This window comes from Varanus komodoensis, unplaced genomic scaffold (assembly GCF_004798865.1).
Source record: "Varanus komodoensis strain SLA01 unplaced genomic scaffold, ASM479886v1 scaffold11, whole genome shotgun sequence".
Taxonomy (NCBI): Eukaryota; Metazoa; Chordata; class Lepidosauria; order Squamata; family Varanidae; genus Varanus; species Varanus komodoensis.
In genome coordinates, this window is record NW_025335317.1 from 30,939,589 (window position 1) to 30,963,290 (window position 23,702).

At 40.2% G+C, this 23,702-nt stretch overlaps 1 protein-coding gene across 1 annotated transcript in view; it reads left to right on the forward strand.

The window, feature by feature from the left end:
* The window catches only part of TCERG1L (transcription elongation regulator 1 like), a 200,112-nt gene that overhangs the window by 147,765 nt on the left and 28,645 nt on the right, over nucleotides 1-23,702 (forward strand). The window contains exons 6-8 of the mRNA XM_044420743.1: nucleotides 1,199-1,287; nucleotides 1,801-1,892; nucleotides 21,491-21,645. Of these exons, the coding sequence (XP_044276678.1) occupies nucleotides 1,199-1,287; nucleotides 1,801-1,892; nucleotides 21,491-21,645 (336 nt within the window). The remainder of the gene's footprint in view (nucleotides 1-1,198; nucleotides 1,288-1,800; nucleotides 1,893-21,490; nucleotides 21,646-23,702) is intronic.

The window sequence follows — 23,702 nt, forward strand, 5'->3', positions numbered from 1 at the left end:
TGACATCCTGTATGGTACTTTGCCAGTGTATACAATAAATTTAAAAGATTTTTATGAAGGATCTAGAGGCATTCAGTTCAAAATGAACCAATTCTTCATTTAGTGTTACCAGAGGGTTAATGAAGAGAAAGTCCTATCAATAACTAGCAACCATGCTCAGTAGTTTATTCCCACTGCACCAAAATAATCTGAGCATACCCCATCCAACAATGCAGTAATTTTAATGCATCGCTATAGGCATGCATAAGCTGAGGCCTACACTGGGCATTTGCTGGGGTCATGGGCTATTCATAAATCCACGCACAGACATTCATTTGCACACCTCCATATATAACCCACACCACAAACAAAACCTTATTGTTCCCCACTGCAGAAAGGTCAGCGTTATTGGTGAGCATAAGTTTGGGCTGCTTACCAAGGTAAAATAAAATTTGTAGGCTTACCCTAGTAATACCCAGCAAATTATATCTGATTTCTCCCCCTGATATTATAGCAAAGTCTGCAAGCTGGATAGGCTGTCAAGGCTTAGCAGCACATTCAGAATAATTATATGGGCCATTCCTGCTGGGAATATACCACTTAAGATTGCAAGTGGAATTTTGTCTCTGTTTCTTGTATGCTCATGGCATCTTTTTTGGTAAATAAAAATCATGGTCAGTCTAAGCATGCGTTTTTAAATCATCAGCTTAAAGCTATGTCTGGTCTGATCATTAGAATCTATCAGTGTCCAGCTTATTGCATCAGCATTTCTACTAGAGATACTGTACTGCTGATCTACCTTAATGGAAATTCCATCCTAAATGTCTCTGCTTTGATCATATGTTAATGTATGATTCAAACACTGTGCGAACTTTCAAGGATATCTTTCTAAAGCCAACATTTTTCAGTGTAAGAATGCTGTTAATTCACCTGGACTGTACATTTTTAATCTTAAGAATAAGAATAAGTAGCTAATGACCCATGGCTTATATTATGATGGCCAGATCTTGTTTCCAATACTTTGTCCAGGAAGTTTTAGGTCACATTTTATAATTACATTACATTTATTCATTTGAGGGGAAAATGTCATTTGATACAGGTGTTTAACAAAACTTCAGTCTTTTAATTATGAAGTATAACATCCTGAAAAAATAGAAAGTATTTGAAGGCTTAGTGGGATATAGACTACTAATCTTTGTACTTTCTTATCCAAATACAGATAAAGGCAAAGAATCAAACAGAGCCTCCTGCCCACCAACCCTGATTTTACATACTGAAATGAATGATAAGCCAACAGAGAATGAGGATGAGAAGGTTTGTTTCCCATTATCTTAATCTGATCAGTGGCTCTCAAGCAGAGAACAAGGGCTTGTTGCATAAAATTCCCACTGGAATGCCGTCATATTGCTTAGTGTAAAGTTCACTGGCCATTGCTCTATGTTGATTCTTTGGTCATATATAAGAGCCAGGACACCCCCCCCCCCATCAGATAAATTGCATGGTACAGAATTCATGGAACTGTAGAATATAAGACTATACATTGTGTGTTTGAATATTATGTCAGGTGCTGCATGCCAGGAGTGAGTGAAACGGCAGCCCTCAGTGGAATGGACAACTGATGCATGTGGGCCAACACACTCTCCACAATACATTTTTATGTTGGTATCATCGCTTCCTAATTTTCATTCATTTTTATTGATTTATGTGACTAAATATTACTGACAAAAAGAAAATGGTTAATTTGATTAGTTACAGAAATTTTAACTAATCACATAGTGGAATGATGTCTTTTGTTGATTCATCTGTGTATGTTTCCATATGAAAAAACATTCCTTACAGCTACTCCAAGAGGACAGTAGTGCTTCAAATGACAACAAACCAGTTGCTTCTACGCCTGTACCTGGCTCTCCATGGTAAGCATATTTAGGTCAGGGGTCTTCAATTCATAAAGATTTTTGCTATTGCCAAACTTGAATTAACTGCCCGCTTTAACAAGACAAATAGGAGAATGAAGGGAAATCATTCTCCAATGTTTAATGACATTATTTTGCAAAAATTCATGATTGTTATGACATTATGCAATGTTTCATGATTATTATTCTTGGAAAAGTTACCACTGTTAATTTATAATTTGTTCTGGTTACTAAGGAAAGATAAAATAATAAATCAAAATAAGACAGACAGACACATACATATATACGAGGCGTGTCCTCGTATATAACTAATGGGAATTATATTTTAAAAATTCTTTTATTGAAAAATGTTTACAATTGAACACTGTTTTCTTCAAAGTATGCACCTTGTGAGTGTACACAGCACTCCCAGAGATTTTTCCATTCTTCATAGCATCCCTGGAAGACTTCAAGTGGGATGGTGTTCAGAGGCTGCGTAATTGGTCTTTGGACATTATCCACACTACCAAAATGGTGTCCTTTCAAACCATTCTTCACCTTTGGGAAGATGAAAAAGTTGCAAGGAGCCAAGCTGGGGATGTCGGGTGGATGGGGAAGCACTGTGATGTATTTTTCAGCCAAAAACTCTCTGACAGCCAGAGCACTGTGACTCGGTGCTTTGTGGTGATGACGGATCCAAGTTGAGCCAGTCTCAACTTGTGCCATCAGTACACTTGTGCAGATGAAAGTGCAGCTTCTCCATAAGCTTTCCTCACCATTTCCAAAGTTTTTGATGCTCTTTTACCCAATTTCATGTGATTTATCACATACCGTTGTTCCAAGCTCACTTGCATTATTCTTAATATGAGGCACTTGAACAGGGTGTCACAAAAGAGAATGTCTCAACTCTGACAGGACTGGAATGTAACTGATCAGTGTTCTAACCCCCACCCCAAGTGACCTTGGCCAGCTTCTCCCTTCACAGACCCCTTTTCTAGTGTAGGGACTTCATTCTCATTTCTTTCTGGACGCACCTAGTATGTATGTATCCTGCTCTATCTGTAATCTTCAAGCTGGGGTGCAAGTTAAAATACACGTTAAGCTAATGTAGAAATATAAAGACACATGCCAAAACCTTGAATTTAGGAGGCATTCGTAAGCTCACTTATTTGGAAGTAAGTCCATTGAACTCAATGGGACTTGCTTTCAAGTAGTGGGGTACAGGATTGCACAGTCAGTCCTCATGTCAAACCAGACTGAAAAGTATAGGGCTGCCTTCCCTTACCTGTTGCCCTACAGATGTACAGGACTAATTTCTTCATTCCCTCAGATAAACACCTTGATTTGGGCAGCATCTGGGAATGGGGAGGATCTTCTAATCATCACCCTGACGTACTTAGTAAGGAGGAAAGATCCCCTCCATTTGTGCATTTTGTTAATTTTATCAGATCATCCATCACAGAATCATCCTGAAACATGGAGCATACCTCTGGGGAAAATATTATTAATTACTACCTACTTAAATATGAAATCAAACTGTTTTCCAAAAAGATGACAAATTACTACAAGAAGTGAAAATCTCTGGATTTCATTGCAAACCCTCTCCACTCATAGGTCTGCTCCATGCTTCTGATGGATTCTATGGTTGGTGTGACATTGCCAGACTTACACTGGGATGTCATTCAGGAACAAGAGCAGAAAGTCAAACAGGGATTCCAGGTTGTACAGCTTAAAACAAATTGAAAGGTGAGTCCCTACCTCCCCTTAGGTAGATTAATGGCCTAATATGAAGGTAATTAAATATGTGTAACAAAGTGCATATTGAAGTTGAGTACTTGTAAAGGAAAAATACATTTTCTTTCAAGCAGGTACATTAAAAGAAAAGATGGACGTCATTGCATTTGCTTAGTGGAGTGGACATGCCTTCATGGTGATAATTATGCAGGAATTTGATTAATCAATAATGTGCTATGAAATGTAAAATGCAGTCTGTGACAACCTTTTGCATTTCATGGCATTTTGGCCTCTCTCTCTCTCTCTCTCTCTCTCTCTCTCTCTCTCGTTCTTTCTTCTCATTCTCTGCACACACACATACCTTTTACATCAAGATATAAATAAACCAGCTGAAGATAGCACTTTATGCATCTACTGAAGGAGGATTCTGGTCCACAAAAATGTATACTACAATATATGTGTTAAAGAATGATCCTGTACTGTATGCTATCAATGTTTTTTCCTAAGTAAATGTTACTAAGATTGCAACTTTAGTCCTTAAGGATCCATGTGAACTTTTTTGTGTTTACAGTTAATTAGTTAACAACTAATGTTTGTAGCTCTTGATTATTTTTCATTCCTTTGAGGCAGCACTTACTTTTCTAAGCTTGCTTTCAAAGAGTATAGTTGATGCAAAATTTTGTTTAGCTAGTCTGCCTTGCAATCACAAAGACTACCAAACACTCCATAGCACTTAATTTACCAGGAACAATCTTTATTTCCTACTCACTGACATTTAAAAATGTTTGGTGGGGGATTGGCTTTTCAAAGAGCACAGTTCTATGGACTCTAGACAGCATCTCAAGGGCCATAGGATGAAGTGAATCTAGCCCTAGGGGACTGAAAGCAGAGTTACAAACCAGAGATTATCGCACTGTAGTTCACCATTCCCTGCTCTTTTCAGCCACCAGAGAAAGCTGCACAGTGGCTCTGTCTTCTGAAGTTAAGAATCTAGGAGCAAAATAGAAACATATGCCAGTAGACAGGGAGGAAAGAGACCAAGGATATGCTGAGATATGGTTATAAATAAATAAATAAAATGTTTTTAAGGTTAAAAAGACAAAAAAAAATTCTGCTAACAAAGTCCTCAAACTTTTTAAACAGGAGGTCAGTTCACTGTCCCTCAGACTGTTGTGGGGGCTGGACTATAGTTTGAAAAAAAATGGATTCCTATGCACACTGCACATTAAAATTAATTAAAATTAAAAATAATTAAAAATAATTAAAATTTTAAAAAATAAATTAAAAAAATAAAAAAAATGTTTGCTCCACTCCCTTGGGCTGCAGCAGAAGCCCAAGATGAGGTGGGGAAGAGCATGTCCTTATTCAAGGGACATGACTACAACACAACCAAGGCACTAAATATAGCCCTAATGCAGCTGATGACTGCAGCTGGCATTTACTAAGAAAGAAGTAAAGATGCTAAGGATAAATACTATTAATGCCATTCTTAGTATTTGAAGCAAGTCAGCCCAGAACAATTCCCACAATACACAATGGCTATATTTGGATCCAGAGCTAATGATGACCATATTTTAAGTGCAACTTTGCCAAAACAGGTACTGTCCAGATGAGTTGTACTACAGCTTCCATTGGCCATATTGGTTGGGCATGATGGAAATTATAGTCCTCACCACTACCCTGGTTTTGAGGAAGCCAGGAGAGGGCCACAAGGAGGGAGGTAAGGGCTTCTTTCCAAGATGAAGGGAGGCAAGGGATGGGGCCATGGCTGGCTGAGCGGGGCACCTCCTGCCTCTCCCTGCCATGGAGGGTGGGGGGAAGAAGCATGGCAGACACTCAACGGCGGCGACTTGCCCATAGAAAGCCACAGCTCCCATGCCTCTGCCTGCAGCCCAGGGACATGGCTCAAATAATTAAAAATGGATTTAAAAAGTTAATTTTTTCTTACCTTCAATCCTCTTTTAGTGTCTTCATCTCTCTCTCTCTCACTCTTCTACCCTCCTCTCTTCTGTTTCCCGCTCTGTATTCCCTCTCTGTATATGTGTGCAATAGTGGAGTCGGGGGGGGGGGGGGGTCCGACACATGCACAGTTGAGCTGTTACAATTTTTAGTGTGTGCCGGCTCTCTGCTCAGTTTCTGAGAATGCCTGTGCCAGCTCAGAGCTTTTGGACTCAGAATCCAAAAGTTTTGAGGTGAGCCAGGTAAATGCCCATGGTGGGCCATATCCAGCCCACGGGCCGTAGTATGAGGACCCATGATTTACAGGAAAACATAAAAATAAATGCAGTATAGAAATACAAATAACAGTATTGCATTGAAGCACGATGTGATTAGCTGTTTAAACAACCTTGTTATACTCTTCACTAGAGCTGATAGAAAGATTCCTGTACTCTTCTATAGCAATGATATGGTATTACTCTCTAGCACTCCTGTGGGTCTCAGAAGAACTTTGCAGGCATTTATTCTTCATTGTAAAAAAAACCAGGTGAAGCTTAACTACCAAAAAGCAGTCTTTTTGAGAAGAAACCGAATATTAAGGTCTGGAGTATTAATGGGCATAGCGTAAAGCAGATTATTTGCTTTAAGTATTTAGGGGTGATGTTTCTGAAGCCTAGGAGGCATATCAACTAGTATCTTTTTTTCCAACTGAGGTCTCTTCAGTCTCAAAAGATATAAAAATATCGCATTTTTGCATTTATGAATCAAAGCCAGAGTATGTTTCTATTCCTGTGTCTGTGAAAAATCTGAATATATATGCTTCTGCCATCCTATAACATACAATGTGGCATGGGGGTTAAAGATCTGGATTCTAGATTCCACTCACTTTGGGTTCCTCATAAGAGAAATGTCATCATTCATTCCTTTCAGCAAAGCTCATAGGGCAGCAGAAGAAAATATAACAACTTATTTTGTTTTATAATTTTTGTCACTAATGTTGCCTTAATATCCTCTTTTGAAGCATCCTTGGGCAATTTGGTCTTCCAGTTTCTGTAATCAAGGCTTTTGTGTAAACCTCTGTTTTTGTTTGTTTTCTTTTTCCCCCTCACTTATCTTTCACTTGATTTACCATTTCCATTTTGCCTTCCATATTTTGTAGACCTTATAGAATAGCTTTTGCTTTCTGACAGACTCTTGCTGCTTTGTCTAGGGCAGGGATCGGCAACCCTTTAACATTCAAAGAGCCATTTGGACCCATTTGCCACAGAAAAGAAAACACTGGGAGCCACAAAACTCTTTTGACATCTAAAATGAAGATAACACTGCATATATTGTTTTTTACCATTATGCTATGTATAAAAAACTATAGTGTGTTGCATTTATGAAATCAATGAACTGCTACAGAGAAAACAAATTTTTATTTCTGCATGCAACAAAAGCATTTTGAACTCCGAAAAAAAAGACGCTGGGTTGAAGGTCATTTTCAAATAAAATACTCAATGTCTAGTTGATTCCTCCTTGTATTTATGGAATAAACCAAACTTAAATTATCCACCTGCAGCAAACCAAACATGCTGTCTGCTTCTGTGTGCCCTCATCCTTTTATCATGTGTACTGGAGGGTGCAGTCAGCTGTCAACCTGAATAAAAAAAGGACCAATTGATACTTTCATACAGTAAGTAGAGTTTCTGCAATACAACAAATATAAATAATTGTTTGGTGAAATATTGAACAAACATCCCTCTCCCAATGTAATAATGTTGCTGGAATTTTTTATAAGAATCTTGTTAAAACAAGGAAGTAGATCTATCTCTTCATTATGATTTAGCTGCAGCTCTTGTTCAGTCACTAAAAACTGTTATTTTTAATCTTACATTATAAACTAGTAGGATTTCTTTCATATATTTTGAATAGGAGAACAGCTTCCTGCAAAGTCAGTGCTAAAGGACTGCCTGCATTAAACAGCAAACCCCATAAGTTTGTCAGCAGTAAAAGCAAATGAATCTACCCACGTACCATTAAATGTTCGGTTTTCTTCAGAAATTTTTCTTTTCTTCGATTTATCCATGGTTGGCCTACCAGGGGAAAAAGCTCAGTAAATCAGCGTGGGTCGCAGATTGCTGGCTGCTGGCATGGGTCACAGTTATAGGTGTGTTTAGTGACTGATTAGCAGATAAACAGTCAAGTGCTGTGAAATGTGACAGGTCCCAAGCACAGCTTTTAACATTCAGATGAAGGACATTTGGACAAAGAGAATCTTTTCAGCATGGTTTGAGTAACATGAGAGCCTGCAGGAAGCTTGTTCCACTCTTTCCCTGCACAATAGCAGAGGAATGTAGCAATTTACTTAACCAGCTAGTGCAGCCTTCCTGAGTGGATCCCTCATTATCACCTATTGGTATTTTGTAACTCAGAGCCTCGGTGGCAGATCAGCAGCTGAGACACGTATTTTGAGTGACGGAGCTGCAGCAGAGGGATTCAAGAGCCACGTGGTGCTCTGAAGCCGTGGGTTGCCGACCCCTGGTCTAGGGTCAAAGTCACATCCTCCGAAAGTCCTTTTAAAAAATAATAATAATAATAAGTTTGTTCCTAAAATCCAATCCCTTATGAACCCAGTAAACTGCCCAAAATTACAACCCTGGCTCATCAGCTGTAAGTCTAAGGAATTCTTCAAACATTCATCCTTTCTGGTAGAACTTTTATCTTTCAGTTGTCTTGCTTGATTTTGGTATACAGTTTTTGAAAACTGCAAACAGTCATATAGTTTTTCCTTGCTACCTGGTTTAATGTCACACTAATAAACACTTTCACATACTCATTTCCTGCGTTGTTCAAAAACTGCTATTTTCTGCTTATCTTCCTCAGGTCTATATCAGAATTACTATGAATGTTGGCAGAATTCATCCCCAGTTACAAATGAATTTCTTGTGTGAACTGGTCAAGCTGAAGCACAGAAATTTATCTAATAAAAGCAGGGCAATCACTAAAATAGATATGGCCCATTTTCACATTTGGCTGAAAGAACCAGCAAACATCTCTGGAGAGGTGCTTAAAAATGTATCCAAATGTCAGCTCCCTCTAGAAATCCCTTCACTTGTTCCCAAACTGCATTTATGAAATCCATTCCTATGCCTGAAGTGCAAGACCTTTGAATGTCATCCTGTTATCCCCAGCCCACTTCCATAGTCTGTTCAGATTCTTTCGGATCTGCTCCTCAGTTGTGGCCATTGCACCCATTTTAGTATACTTGTCAGCAAACTTGTCACCCACTCTTCCAGGATTCTTCCTTTGATGAAAAGATTGAACAGAATAGGCCTCAGAATGAGCCCCGGGGGACCCTGCTTATCCCTGCTAAAAGTTACCCTCTGCTTTCGGTCCACCAGTCATGCTCTAATCCACTGGATAGTGCATTGGTCTATCCCAAAACCTCTCAATTTCTCAACTGGGATATCATGCAGCAGTTTGTCAAAGGCCTTGCTGAAATCCAGGTAAATCACACCCACCACATACCCTCCATCTAGCCACCTCAAATCCTTGTCCTAGAATTCCATAAGGTTTGTCTGGCAGGACCTGTTTTTGCAGAAGTCATGTTGAGTGGCTGCCAACCTCCCTTCCTTTTCCTATTATGAGTCTTTCCATTGTCTTTCCCAGAATGGACATAAGGCTAACCAGCCTGTAATCCCTCATGTCCCCTCTACTACCCTTTTTGAAGATTGGGACCACTGACACCACCTTCAGTCCTTTAGAACCTCACCTGTTCTCCATGAGGCTTCAAAAATGTACCCCCTCCAACTTCTTAATTAGACGTACATAGGCTTGTTATTCCATTTCTACATTGTCCAAAAGCCCAAACTCTGTGTTCTGACATCAATTCATAAAATGTCTGAGCTTGATGCTGCCTCAGAACCTCACAACACCTCCCCCTCCTGGGAAAGGAGGTTCCACAATTATTCATGGCCCTGTTTTCTCTGGGTGTGCTTGGTGGAAGGCTCAAATCTTGCCTGGGGCATGTATGTTTTCTTCTGATACCCAGGATCAGTTATCTGGTCCATAATCTATTAAACAGTAGAGTTTACAGTGGGTCCTCTTTGAGTCCAGAATTTGGGACACCTGGTATTCTGCATGCCCATTAACCTGTACTGGAGGAGGTCACAGAACGGAGCATCCTGGAAAAGGGTTCGGGTGATATGCGGAATACTGGGTGGATCTTGACAGAGCAGGCAAGATCGAACTTGATGGTAATTGGATATATTTGCTGAAGGACTAGGTAGGGACCCTGGTAGAAGTAGTCCACTTTGGCAGAAGGGCAATTGGATTGGTAGTGCTCCATCGATAGCCACACCTTGTGTCCTACTTGGATTTTGGATTCTTCCCAATGCCACCAGTCAGCATATTCTTTGAATTCGGCTTTAGCCTGTTCTAGCTGATGTATTAGTTTGGTCTGGACCTCTTGGATGTGGGTCACTTAATCATTGACTGCAGGAACCAAGGATGCCACTGGGATACAAGGATGTTCTTGTGAATGATACCCCACATTAGCATAAAAAGGGCTGTTGTCATGGAAGCATGGCTGGCATTGTTGTAAGCAAACTCCACCAGGGGCTGGAGAATTAACCAGTCCTCCTGATGATAACCAAGGAAGCAGTGAAGGTACTGCTCCAGATTTTGATTCACCCTCTCTGTCTGTTGGTCTGTGGGTGGTATGCTGTTGACAGGTTTCTCTGGTTGCCCAGGAGGTTCAAGAAGGCAGCCCAGAATTAAGAGGTGAATTGAGGCCCCCTTTCTGAGATGACCATGCAGCCAGAACACATGTGCAAGGAATAGTTGAACTGTTTGCAAGGCATCGGGTAAACTGTGGACAGGGATAAAGTGGGCCATCTTAGTTAGCAGTTTGACTGTTACCAGGACAACCATGTGGCCTTGGGAAGATCAGCAATGAAGACCAGGGGGATGGTTGACCAAGGGTGTGCAGACAGGGAGGGGTTGAAGTGGACCTTGCTGACGTTGGCATGGACTTTTGGCTCAGGCGCAAACCTCACAGAACTGGATATACTTACAAATGTCTGACTGTCAAGTTGGCCACCAAAAGGCACAGCCAACCAGATGTAGGGACTTGGCAATTCCCCACTGTCCTGCAGTGGGGGCATCATGGTACTGTTGCAGGACCTGCAGACGGAGGGCTCCTTCCAGGACATAGAGACATGCCCTGATGTATAGACACCCATTCTGAACCTGAGTGTTCAGAGTTGTCTGGTAGCTCTTGGTTTGTGCATAGAGGTCCGTAGACTGGCCCTGGTGCCCCCAGAGGATATATTTTAATTGTTATTGTTTTAATTTATTGTGTATTTTATTCAATGTTGTGAGCCGCCCCGAGGCTTTGGCAAGAGGCGGCATAGAAATATTTTAATTAATAAATAAATGAAGAAAGTTGTTCGAGGACAACAGGGAGGTTGGGGGTGGCATTTTCGTACAGTTCTTATGTGCCAGGGCATCTGTTTTCCCATTTTTTGGCACCAGACCTATAAGTCAGCTGGAAGTTGAACCAGAAAAAGAAGAGTGCCCAGCATACCTGATGTGGCTTCCAGCATTTCATAGACTGAAAATATTCCAGGTTCCAATGGTCAGAAGGACCTGGACTGGATGGGCTGCACCTTCTAGGAGGTGTCAGCACTCCTCAAAAGCCACTTTGATGTCCAACAGCTCCCTACCCCATATATCATAATAGTGTTCGGCTGGTGTCACTTGCCAGGAATAGTGCCCACACGGGTGGAGGAGTTGTTGTGGCCCCTGGCATTGTGAGAGCACAGCCCCAATCACTTGACTTGACACAGATACAATGATAATACAGTATGATGTATATATTAAATGAAATTCTGCTACATTAAACTTTTTAAAACAATGTAAACTATTTTAAAAAATCAGTAGGAAACTAGATTGGTTAAACTAAAAATGTTTAACTAGGCCTGTTGAAACGGCTGACATGTTGCATCATCAAATGCTGAAATCAGACAGAGTTGGCACCAACTGAAACTCATCTAAGAAAACTGAGCCAGGCTGTGCTCTGGGTACTTCCCCTGAATCAATTGCTATAACAGTAGAGTGTGAATCCTGGTGGCTGTAAGGTATTTACTTCTAGAAGTACACAGTAAGTACATATGTTTTAGTGAGCTTTGAAAAGGTCTACAGTGCCCTTAGGGCAAGCATGTGATAGGTTTTGGATGGCAAATAAAAGAAGATATTCTTCCTTTGCCAACCTCACTGCCCTTAAGGATTGTTAAAGAAACAATATAAATATAACAGTTTAAATTAATCTCCATCTAACAACTGAATATAAAATGTTGAGACATTTATTGAGACATACATTGATTCTAAATGAATGTTTGTTATACAACAGTGTATATATTAAATTGGTTACACCATAATGCAAGAACCTTGTGAGTGAATGATACTTAGTGGAGTGTGCCTTCATAAAAAAAAGTGTTCCTTTGTTATAAAAGCAAACTTTTTTTCTCCCCCCCCCGCCCCCCGCTTTCCTTTCCTTCCTGGTATACTGGGGTTGCGGGGGTGGGGGGGACGTGGAGATGGTCACAAATGGTAATGGGAGAACAAATATGATTAGGAATGCATGGAGTGCATTACAATTATTTCTGCAAAATATTGAGTCTCAAGAAAAGTGGTATGGGTATTTTGTGACACTGGTATATAAAACTAAATAGTTTTGCCACATTTACTGTGACATACAATTTTGTGTTTAGAATTTTTACATATCAGTTTTAGATCCTGCCTAATGTGGTTGAGTGGGGCGCATGCCCCGATAACGTAATGTCCGTAAATCACTCATACATGCTGCTCAGACACATGGCATGAAGCTATCAGGAAAAGTCTATACAAAGTTCTTTTTGTACATTTGTTGCGTAAAGCCTGGGAATCTTGTAAATCTGTGTACATTTGGCATTTTGAACGGATGTAAATAACGGATGGGGTACTTTCTATTTTTGTAATGTTGCAATTTTTGGGCCTTTTTGTACCTTTGTAGTATGTTTTTATTTAAATAAAAAATTTCAACCTAATGTCCATAGGCCCATCAGTTTGCTAATGTGCAAGAGCTGAGCTACTGCTCCTAATACTTCCCCATCCACATGCCCCATCTGTTTGCTCTTTTCTGTAGCATAGTCTTCCATTCAAATTGTTGTCTTTCTTGCTTATATGAATAATTGTGACAAGGCATTTCCCATTATTTACCATCTTGTGTGTTTAGCCTCAAGGGCAAGATCCTGCCCAAGAAGTCAACATATTTGAGTGTTTTTTTAAAAAGTCAATCCATAACTAAGGATTACAGCAAAGCACACCAGATACAAGAACAGAATCCTGAGCTTCACAAGAAGCAAAGTTTGGAAAGAAACAAACACCTCAAACCTCCAGATTCTTCTCTGGCTCAGATTAAAATCCAAGCTGCATGAAAATCATCTTAACCAGCCACCTGCATCCAAATACCAGTGTCTGCAAAAAGGCATATTTCATTGCAGTTTATTTTGGTTCTGGATGCATTTGCATTTGCATCAAGAGATCCTGGGCCCTTCAAGCCTTCAAATCCACAACTGCAGCTGACAGATTTCCTTCTAGGTTCAGTTGCCAGAAGAATGAGAAGGCTTGCAAGAATCCACAGTATCTGACTGCCTACCCATGCTAGAACTGTTACTTTGGTACAGAGCTAGATGCTGGATACAGGGACATCTTACGCTATCCCACACCACTATGGGTTGCTCAGCAAAATCACTGCTGGGTGGCAAGACAAGTGTTTGGAAGAGTTGGGCTTTCCTTGCCCACCAGGGAATTTAGCAGATACAGCATCTTTAAATCTCTCTAGTTAATCTTTTGGAAAAACACACATTAAATTAAATAGTGTAGTTTAAAAAAATTACCCACAGAAACTGTTGATAGGGAAGCCCCTAAGTCCTTTTGCCCTCACGGTATTCTGCAGGACTTTCCAGCTGTTTTTAGCAACTATTGAAATACTTTGCTTGTCAGCAGAGCTCTGTCCTGACTTGAATTCAAATTGATAAATGAATGAAGCAATCATTTGACAACCAGGGATCTGGGGGAGGAGGGCATGGTGATTCATGACTGTCATATTGAGGGAGGCAGCATCAAATTCACCTTGGTTTAGGATTGCATCAAACAATTTCCTGATCTTTGGGGAAAGGATCAGCTAATTTCAAAGTCAATCCAATGACAGTGGCATGTTGCTTTCCCATCTTTATCCTTAACTATTCAGAAACATTTTTCCCTTGTAAGGCACATTTACCTATGACATTTGGTTTTATTTTGTATGTTTATTAAGTATACTTGTATTCTTGTACACCATTAGACAAATAGATGCCAGACTGGTTTGCATGCAATAATAAAATCCTGACCATAAAATCAATATATTAAATACAGTTGACCAAATAGGATTTCTTTGCAATTTTTCATCCCTAAATTAATTTTATTATCTAAATAGCATTTTAGAACAACAAAAGTGGGATTTTGAAGTTGTAAATGAATTTCAGTTTCACTTAGAATCATGGAATAATAGAGTTGGAAGTCAACAGAATGGCATTGGGTCCAACTCCCTGCTATTGCAGGACACTAAGTTACACCATCCCATTCAGATGACAGTCCAGACACTTTTTTAATGTCTCCAGTGAGGAGACATCCTCAGCTCCCCCAGGGAGTAGGTTTCATTGCAGTACTGGTGACAATGAGGAAATTCTTCCTGATGGATAGTCTAAACCTGATTTCTTTTAACTTACGTCCATTATTTCATGTCCTGCACTCTGGAATGAATGAGAAGAGATCTTGTCATTCCTCTTTGTGACAGCCTTTAAGGTACTTGATTCACCCTCAAGTCTTCTCTTCTTGAGCATGAACATGCCTACTTCCTCGTTGGACTTTGCCTCCAATCTGCGAATAATCCTTGTTTGTTTATTTATTTATTTAGAATTTTTGTATGCCATCTCATTTGCATGAGCCTCAGGACGGTTTACATACAATAAATAAACACGATACAATTAGTGCACATAAAATCCAGATTCACCGTGGCTGCAATTTAAAAAACATATAGATGATATTAAAAATTGTTAAAATATTGCTTAAATAAAAATGTCTTAGCCTGGTGCCGAAAAACAAATAACGATGGCACCAGGCGGACCTCTCTGGGGAGCGCATTCCATAGGTGGGGCACCACCACAGATAAAGCCCTTCTCCGGGTACTTAGCCTCCTAATGTCTTTCACAGAGGGTTCCCAGAGGAGGGCCTCTGCTGCCGATCTCAGGGGCGGGAGGGCAAATATAGAAGAAGGCATTCCTTTAGTTATCCAGGTCCCAAGCAGTTAAGGGCTTTATAGGTGATAACCAGCACCTTGAATTGAGCCCAGACTTTGATGGGGAGCCAGTGAAGCTGATAGAGGAGTGGGGTTATATGAGAATAATGCCCAGTCCCCATCAGCAACCTGGCAGCTCTATTTTGCACCATCTGAAGTAGAGCGCGTTACAGAAATCTAATTGGGAAGTTACCAATGCATGTGTCACAGTCGCCAGGTAGTCGTCCTCCAGGTAGGGACGCAGCTGATGGATTAGCCAAAGCTGAAGGAAAGCGCTCCTCGCCACCACAGTCACTTGAGCTTCCAAGGATAGCTCTGGGTTGAGGAGCACTCCCAAGCTGCGGACCCTGTCCTTTAGAGGGAGTGCAACCCCGTCCAGGGCAAGGCCCAAGTCACGTACACGGAAGCTCGATCCACCCACCAACAGGACTTCCGTCTTGTCTGGATTGAGCCTCAGTTTATTGGCCCTCATCCAGCCCATTACCTCGGCCAGGCACCGGTTCAGTACAGCCACTGCCTCACCTGGATTGGTTGAAAAAAAAAGGTAGAGCTGGGTGTCATCAGCATACTGATGACTCTGCAGCCCAAACCTCCTGATGACCTCTCCCAGTGCTTTCATGTAGATATTAAATAGCAAGGGGGACAAAATGGTACCTTGTGGTACTCCATGGCATAACTGCCATGGCGCAGAGCCAAAGTCCCTCAACACCACCTTCTGGAATCGGCCATCGAGATAGGAGCTGAACCACTGCCAAGCATTGTCCCCTACTCCCAATCCCACCAGCCTATCCAGGAGGATACCATGGTCGATGGTTTCGAAAGCTGCTGAAAGGTCCAGGAGAACCAACAGGGATGCATTCCCCCTGTCTCTCTTCCTGCACAGGTCATCATACAGGGTGACCAAGGCAGATTCAGTACCATACCCGGGTCTGAAGCTGGACTGAAATGGGTCCAGATTGTTGCCCTCCTCTACACTTTCTAGCTTTTCTGCATCTTTCTTGAATTCAGGTGCCCAGAACTGGATGAGGTACTCCAGGTGAGGCATGACTAGTATGGCATATAAAGGAACTAGTACTTCGTGTTTTGGAAGTGATACTTCTGTTAATGCAGCCCAAAATAGTTTGTGCCCTTTCTGAAGCAGCATCACACTATTGACTCATATTTAGCTTGTGACCTATAAGAGCCCCAAGATCCTCCTTAGTTTTAGTATTGTTGAGCCTAGTATTCCCATTTTGTAAGGATGCATTTTGGTTTCTTGTTCCTAAGTGGAGAACTTGGCATTTGTCCCTACTGATTTTCATTATGTTATTCTCTGCCAAGTGTTCCAACCTATTGAGATCACCAGGTATCTTATCTCTGTTTTCCAGGATATTTATTATTGCATCCAACTTTATGTCATCTGCAAATTTAATTAACTTTCCTCATCTAAATCATTAATACATATGTTGAAGAGTACCATCCCAGGACAGAACACTGTAGCACCCCACTTGTCATCTCTCCCAAATCTGAAAATGTGCCATTGATGAGCACGTGTTGATTCTGATTTTGCAGCCAATTGTGGATCCATCTAAGGGTTGCATTATGTAGCTTGTTTTTTTTTTTTTTTTTTTGCTAGTTTGGTATTCAGAATATAATAGGGCATTTTGATGAAAGCTTTGCTGAATTCTAAATAGATAATATCCGGAGCATTCCCACAGTCCAACAGCATTTGGGAGGTTGCAGTCAAAAAATGAAATTAGTTAGTCTGGCATTTCAGCCCATATTTTAAGAATTTATATAACACAGCACATTTTAACGGCATGATACTTTCTTCAGACCTAGAAAAGTCCTGCTTAAATCGATCAAACAATTCCAGGTACAAGATCATAGAATCATATAAGATCATAGAATCACATAATAGTAGAGTTGGAAGGGGCTATGAAGGCCATTGGGTCCAACCTGCTGCTGTTGCAGGACAATTTACAACATCACACTCAGATGGCTGTCCAGGTTCTTTTTGGATGTCTCTAGTGTAAGAGAGCCCATCACCTCTCTAGGCAGCTGGTTTGACTGACCCATTGCTCTGACAGCAAGGAAGCTTTTCCTGAAATCCAGTCTGGATCTGGGTTGTTGCAGCTTGACTTGATTATCTCATGTCTTATACTCTGGCATCAGCAAGAAGAGATCTTGACCTTCCTCTTTGTGATAGCCTTTGAGGTACTTATAGAGGGATATCATGTGCCTTCTCAGTCTTCTCTTCTCTAGACTGAACATGCCCAGTTCTCCCAGTCTTTCCTTATAGGGCAGTGTTTCCAAACCCAAGATCATTTTTATTTCCTTCCTCCAGAACCCTTCTAATTTACCTGCATCTTTCTTAATCTTGGTGCCCACAACTGGACACAGTATTCCAGGTGAGGTCTGACTAGTGAGGATTATAGAGGAACTACTACTTCTCATGATTTGGAAGTAATACTTCTGTGCACCCCAATGTTCAATTTTCCCTTTTGGTGGCTGCATTGCATTGTTGGCTCATGTTTAGACGATTGTCCACAATTATTCCAAGTTCTTTTTCTTTGTCAGTTCTGTTAAGCCACATATTCCCCATCTTGTATCGATGCCTTTGGTTTCTTTTCTTTAGGTGGGGGACTTGGCACTTGTGCTTATTGAATCTCATTCTGTTGGTTTCAGCCCAGTGTTCAAGCTTATCAAGATTGCCCTGGATCTTCATTCTGTCTTCTAGGGTGTTGCTATTTCACCCAGTTTTGTATCATCTGCAAATCTGATAATCCTTCAATGTACTTCCTCATCCAGATAAGTAATAATGATCACTTAACTTTTTCTGGAGCCACATGGACTTCCTCTGCTGTTTTCTACACCTTTTTCTTGATGGAATTGTTTGTGGTTGTGCTTGGAGAAGTTTCTTTTTCAGGCTTTCCCACCTCTCTTGGATTCCTTTTCCCTTAAGGGTCTGTTGCCATGACACTTCATTTATCGGTGTTCTGAGTTCATTAACGTTGGTTTTGTTGAAGTCCCAGATGCTTGTTTGGCTCCAGTTACCCTTTGTCTCCTTTACAATGGAGAATTCGAGTATCACATGGTCACTTTCCGGCACGGCCATCCATGTTAGTTAATATTAAACTAAGGATATATGATCCTTTTGTACTTTACTTTCTGCGGAAGAAAGTTGTCAGCAATGCATGTCAGGAATTTGTTGAAATGGCTATGCTTGGCAGAATTTGTCTCTCAGAATATATCAGAGAAATTGAAGTCGTCAATGATGACCACATCATTTTTCCTGGAAATACCAGCAAGTTGCTTTTCAAAGGTTGCATCCTTGTCTTCTTTTTGACTGGGTGGTTGCTAATAGGCACCAATAACTATGTTTTTCTTATGTTTTGTTCCCTTTAAATTGAGCCAGAGGCTTTCAATGGGACTACTAAGTTCCTGTTCTTGTATTTCTGTGCAGAGATATGTGCCTCTATCATATAGTGGAAATCCACCTCCCTTTTTGTCCTTTCTATTTTTCTTGAGCAGGTTGTATCCATCAATTGTAGAGTTCCAATCATGTGAGTCATCCCACCAAATTTCGATAATTGCCCTCATGTACTATTTTATTTATTTATTTTTTATTTAAAATTTTGAAGGCCTTCTCTGGATGGCTTACAACATTATTTCAGTCTTCAATAAAATAAGTTAACTATTCCACACTGAGCATTATTTAAAATAAATTAAATAAGTCTTACACAAGTAAAATTACTTTATGTTAAAGTATTGGCCAAATAAAAAGGTCTTGACCTGACGCCAAAAAACATATAATGATGGCACCAGGCGGATTTCTCTAGGGAGCACATTCCATAGTCTGGGTGCCACCACAGGGAAGGTCCTCCTCCAAGTACTCTGTCTCCTGACTGCTTTCAAAGAGGGTTCCCAGGGGAGGGCCTCTGCTGCTGATCTTATGAGCTCAAGTTCGTGTTGCTTGTTTCTCATACTCTAGGCATTGGTTTAGAGACACTGAAGTTCATTCTGGCTATGCCCTGGTTTTCTTCCTTCCAGGGAGACTGGTGTTGGGCCCTGCTTGAGATTTTTTTTTCTAAGTCTTTGTCTGGTGATAGTATGCCATGCTGCACATCTCCCTCCCCTATGTGTTTTATTTAAAAGCTCTCCTGATGAACTTTTCCATGTAGTGGCCAACTTAATCTGCTGCTTCAGCTTGCTGATGCTCTTCTTCCTTCCTTCTGGACTACACTTCTGTTGCAGCTCCTCCACTCTGTCTAACATTTGTTTTCCTTTAGTATATGGAGGGTGGCTACTCGCTGCTCCAGTGCTCTCATCTTTTCTAAAAGGGCTACTAATATGCAGCTGTTGGAGTCATTGCAGGCCACCACCACTGTGGAATCTCCTTGGTCTATTGTTTGTGCAACCGTAAGGAATCTGCCTTTGTGGAGGGCGGGGTGCTGTTGTGGCAACTGGTGCTTTCAATTGTCTTCAGTAAAGGTTAGCGACACAGTCCTACTAGTAAATGGGACTGTGTTACAAGGAAGAAAACAAATGTGTGTGGAAAATTAAGGTGAAATAACAAAGAGAAACAAATGGGGGGGGGAATGGGGTTTCACTGGTGACCTCAGAGATGGAGTTCAGTAAATATTCTGGGGGACAGAGAGAGGATGATACAGGTATATCCATGATGCAAACTATCCTGGTGGTACCTTAGCCTCCTTTCCTTCTTCTCTAAGGCAGGACATGTAGATGGCCCTAATCAACAATCAAAACATTTTGCAGGTAGAGAGAACTGCAGAGGCACAGAAAGCCCATAATCCTCCAAGGTCAGACGTTACAGACTGGAGTATGGCCATAAGTACTTTATAATATGAAAACATGTAAAAACAGCGAAAAATATCTAAAATGTAAAATATTTATTCATTTACAAGTAAATGTACCAAGGGCAATGAAACATAGCAGTTTTATATTCCAATATAACTTAGGGAAAGCTGACTAAATAACTACGTCTCCAAGAAGCATATAATTTTTTTTTCTCTCAAACCTCATTTAGAAGAGAATTCCAAAGGGTAGGTGGCACTATCAAGATCAGGGTCATGAAAAGTCAGTTGGAGCCTCCTTCCTGGTCTTTCCCCAACTGTCATGCACCTCACTACATCTGGCTCTAACTGCCAGTGTACACAGCAGCCTCATAGCTCAAATAAACACATACAAATGGGTCTCATTCACATATTAAAGTTCTTATGCACATGCATTCACAGGAACCTGAGAATCTTTAGCAATTAATATGAATGCACAGCTGTTGGGAGTATGGGATAGCACAAACACTGTACTTGAAAGTCTTCATAGATTCATGAGTGCGAAATGTATCATGAAAACCCCTACTATCATCTTGTATTACAGACAAGCAATACAGCAGTGAGAGTCTGAGATTTTCAGCCATTGTTTTATAAAGTTCCCTGGAGAAAATAATTTTGTGAAAATAAAAAGACTGTTGGGATGGCTATCAATATAAAGTGATTTGTTATGAAAATTATAGTTGAATGTCTTCAAAAGAAATGAAGTTAATGCAGTGTAAAAATGAAGTTAATGCAGTGTTAGCATTGATATGTCTATACTAGTATGGCAAGCAATTCTAATTTGTAGATTTAATGAAATTAATATTTCCATATAATGATTGAGACCATCTTGCTTTACAGCAATTTTATTCATCTTGCTCAAATATAGCTACAAGTCAGTGTGTGGAGCTTCTTGGGTGTGGGGTAATTAGATATCTGGTGCACACAGAACCATTAAGAACTCATATGTTTTACTGCATGCATCAGTTTCCAATGAACCAAGGTCATTTTTCATTACTTTTTATAGGTGTTTTATTCTGTTGGTGTTTTCCCATTCTTTAACCTCTTGTGTTAACATCTGCTCTCAGTATTTATTAATCCAGTCATTATAGTCAATGCATCATAATTGTGAATGGCATTTTCTTACAGGGATCATGAAACAGTAAGTTTGGGGCAAAATAAATTAATCTCAGCGGGTCTGTTGAAGAGTCTGCCCTTGCAAAGTCATTGCCTATTATTGCTTGGAATAAAAGACATTATTAGGTATATGGAACTCAAGGGTTAAGCTATACATTGCAGTGAAAATCTGATTTTAAAAATGAAATGATACAGAAACATAGAAACAGAGCAAGTCAGAAGGGGCCTCCAGACAGCTCTGCTCAGGAGAGTGCCATTTTTTTCTTAGTACAAAGGGAAGTGTTTAAGGCTTTTCCTGGCCTGCATCATTTTCCTGTTCCTGTTCATCTCATGTTCTTTGTCCTGTGAAGTGTGGGGGAATCTCTTTTCCTTAGGTTAACAGTTATCTGGGCAGAGTGATTCGGAATGGACAAATTTCAAAGGAATAGAAGTTAATGATCCCATCTTGCTGGTACTTCTTTGGACAAATTAGCACTCCCAGAAGATGTAGATGTGGACCAGAAAACTATGAAAGAAATTTTCTAGTATGTTGGAGAATAGTCAGTTAGCAATAGCAGTAGTGGGTTGTTTGGTGTTTGTTTGTTCAGCCCTACTATATGTGAGATTCTCTAATCCAAGTTTATTAATTAAAATAGGTGTATAGTCTGGACTGGAGATGACCGAGTCTTCTTCTTCAACCCTACAATGCAGTTGTCAGTATGGGACAAACCTGTGGATCTAAAGAATCGTGGTGATATTAACAAAATCATTGAAGACCCACCTCATAAACGCAAACTGGAAACTTCAGCAAGTAACTAATGCTGTGATTATTTTTGTATATTTAAATTTGAATGATATGTGAAATGATGATCATAAAATTACCAAGTAAAATGCTAAATGACAGTAAAAAAAAATGTTTTCTAACTGCCTTTGAAGCAATATGGAAATAAGAGCTATCAGAGAGCCAAGAATTCTATTTATCTGGATGTTAACAAGTTTTATAAACTAATCCTCAACATGCTTAAATGGAAGCATGCTTCATAGATTTTAATTGAATATACATCTGTCAAAATTGTATTAGAACTGTTAGCTGAAACATGCATTGATAGTTTAACCTTTCATACAGTCATATTTCATTTGTTCATATTAGGAATGTTTTTGTGTAGCTTGTTTTATCCAAATGTCTTATTGACTGTGCTGCTCAGGGGAGCCGACCTGCAATAAATGATTATTTAATCAAGCTTCAGGAAACAAATCTCAAAGACCCATCTTGTTGGAATGATGGAATAATTGGTGGAAATATAGGTCCTTCCATTCAAATATGACATTGTTTGTCAGTCTTCAGACACCAGAGTCTTCTTAAAGACATTCTTGGCTCTAAGGAAGAATGCTAGCTTCTGTGCTCGGATATATTTTAAACTGTCAGAATATATATAAGAAGTAGCAGTAATTCCTTCCTTCAGAGGAGAAGAAAATATCTTTCAACACACTTCTTTCCCTTTTTCAGTTTTTCTGTATAGTCCCACCAAGACCAAACTTCTTTTTTCAGCTTTTTTCAGGCTATTCAAATGGCCTGGAAAACTTCAATATCACCTAGACAATCTATGTGAGTACTAACAGGTGCTTGGATGACCATCCTGATTTTTTGCAATTTTGGGCAGCACCAAAATCTAATTTACTGATTTTAGGGTGTTGTTAAAGTCTAACCAGACTAATGATCCTTCAAACTCAGTTTTGTGTAAACCAGAGATGAGGAGCATGGGACCTCCAGAAGATGTTGGACTGGAAATGTCTATGCTGACTCAGACTGGTGGGTGATTATCTGAAAGGACACATCCCTGATCCCTGCTCAACATCCCTGATCTATACTGACTGATAGTAATTCCCTAGGGCTTCAGTCAGGACTTTCCCCAGCCATTTTTGGAGATGCCCAAGGTTGAATTAGGGGGCCTTCAACATGGCCCTGGGACAGTGTTCAGCTCAGGGACTTAGTTCTAACTCTGTCGTTAAGGATCAACAGCAGGGGTGGGCAATAAGCTATTTTTGATGTTACTGAGATTCTCCAGACATCACTTTGAAGTTCAGTTTACCTTGTTTCCTGTGTTTGATTGTTCCAAATTTGGTTCCAAAATTGTACTCCAAAATAACTGGAGAACACTAGGGTGAGAAAACTGTGCCTGTAAAATCAGGGCAATTATTTAGACAACATCCACTAAGCATTAAATGCTGTGGTGGGTGGGGACAGCGGGTGTTTGGAAAAATCATTATAGTTTAGGATTCATTTATATTAGTTGATCATTTATCTGCAGAAAAACTACTGCCTAATTAATGCATTGTTCTTTTAGTGTAATCCTGGGGTGCTCCCTGCTTCTTCTAGTTTTTATTTGATAAGTTTTATTTAATAAATAAATGATTCAACAAAAGGCTGGCATGCTGCAAATCAAAGTACTGCCCTCTTCATTTGGGAACATAAGAGTTACCCTGTGTTTTAAAACTCAGACCCACCTTCTGCATTTCACTTACCTTCTTGGGAAAATGTCTTTTCTTTTATTATCATCTATGTCCCTTTTAGGGTTTATGCTTTATGACTGCCTGTGGCCCATTGGTGAGGGTGTTCAAGGATAGGCATGTTATGAGAGGAGCAGACTGGAGGCAGGTTTCAGACTAGATGGCCCGGGAGGCCCCTTGTGACTCTGTTTCTATGTTTCTATGCTCCAGCCAATCATTAAGCTTCCTATATAGGTTCCTAAAATATAACTTACCAGTTCTGTTTAATAAACTGATGGGCCTTTAATTTGTGGAATCATCTTGCTTTCCCTTCTTGAATATAGGGGCAATGATGGCACAGCCCAAATCTTCTGGAATCTG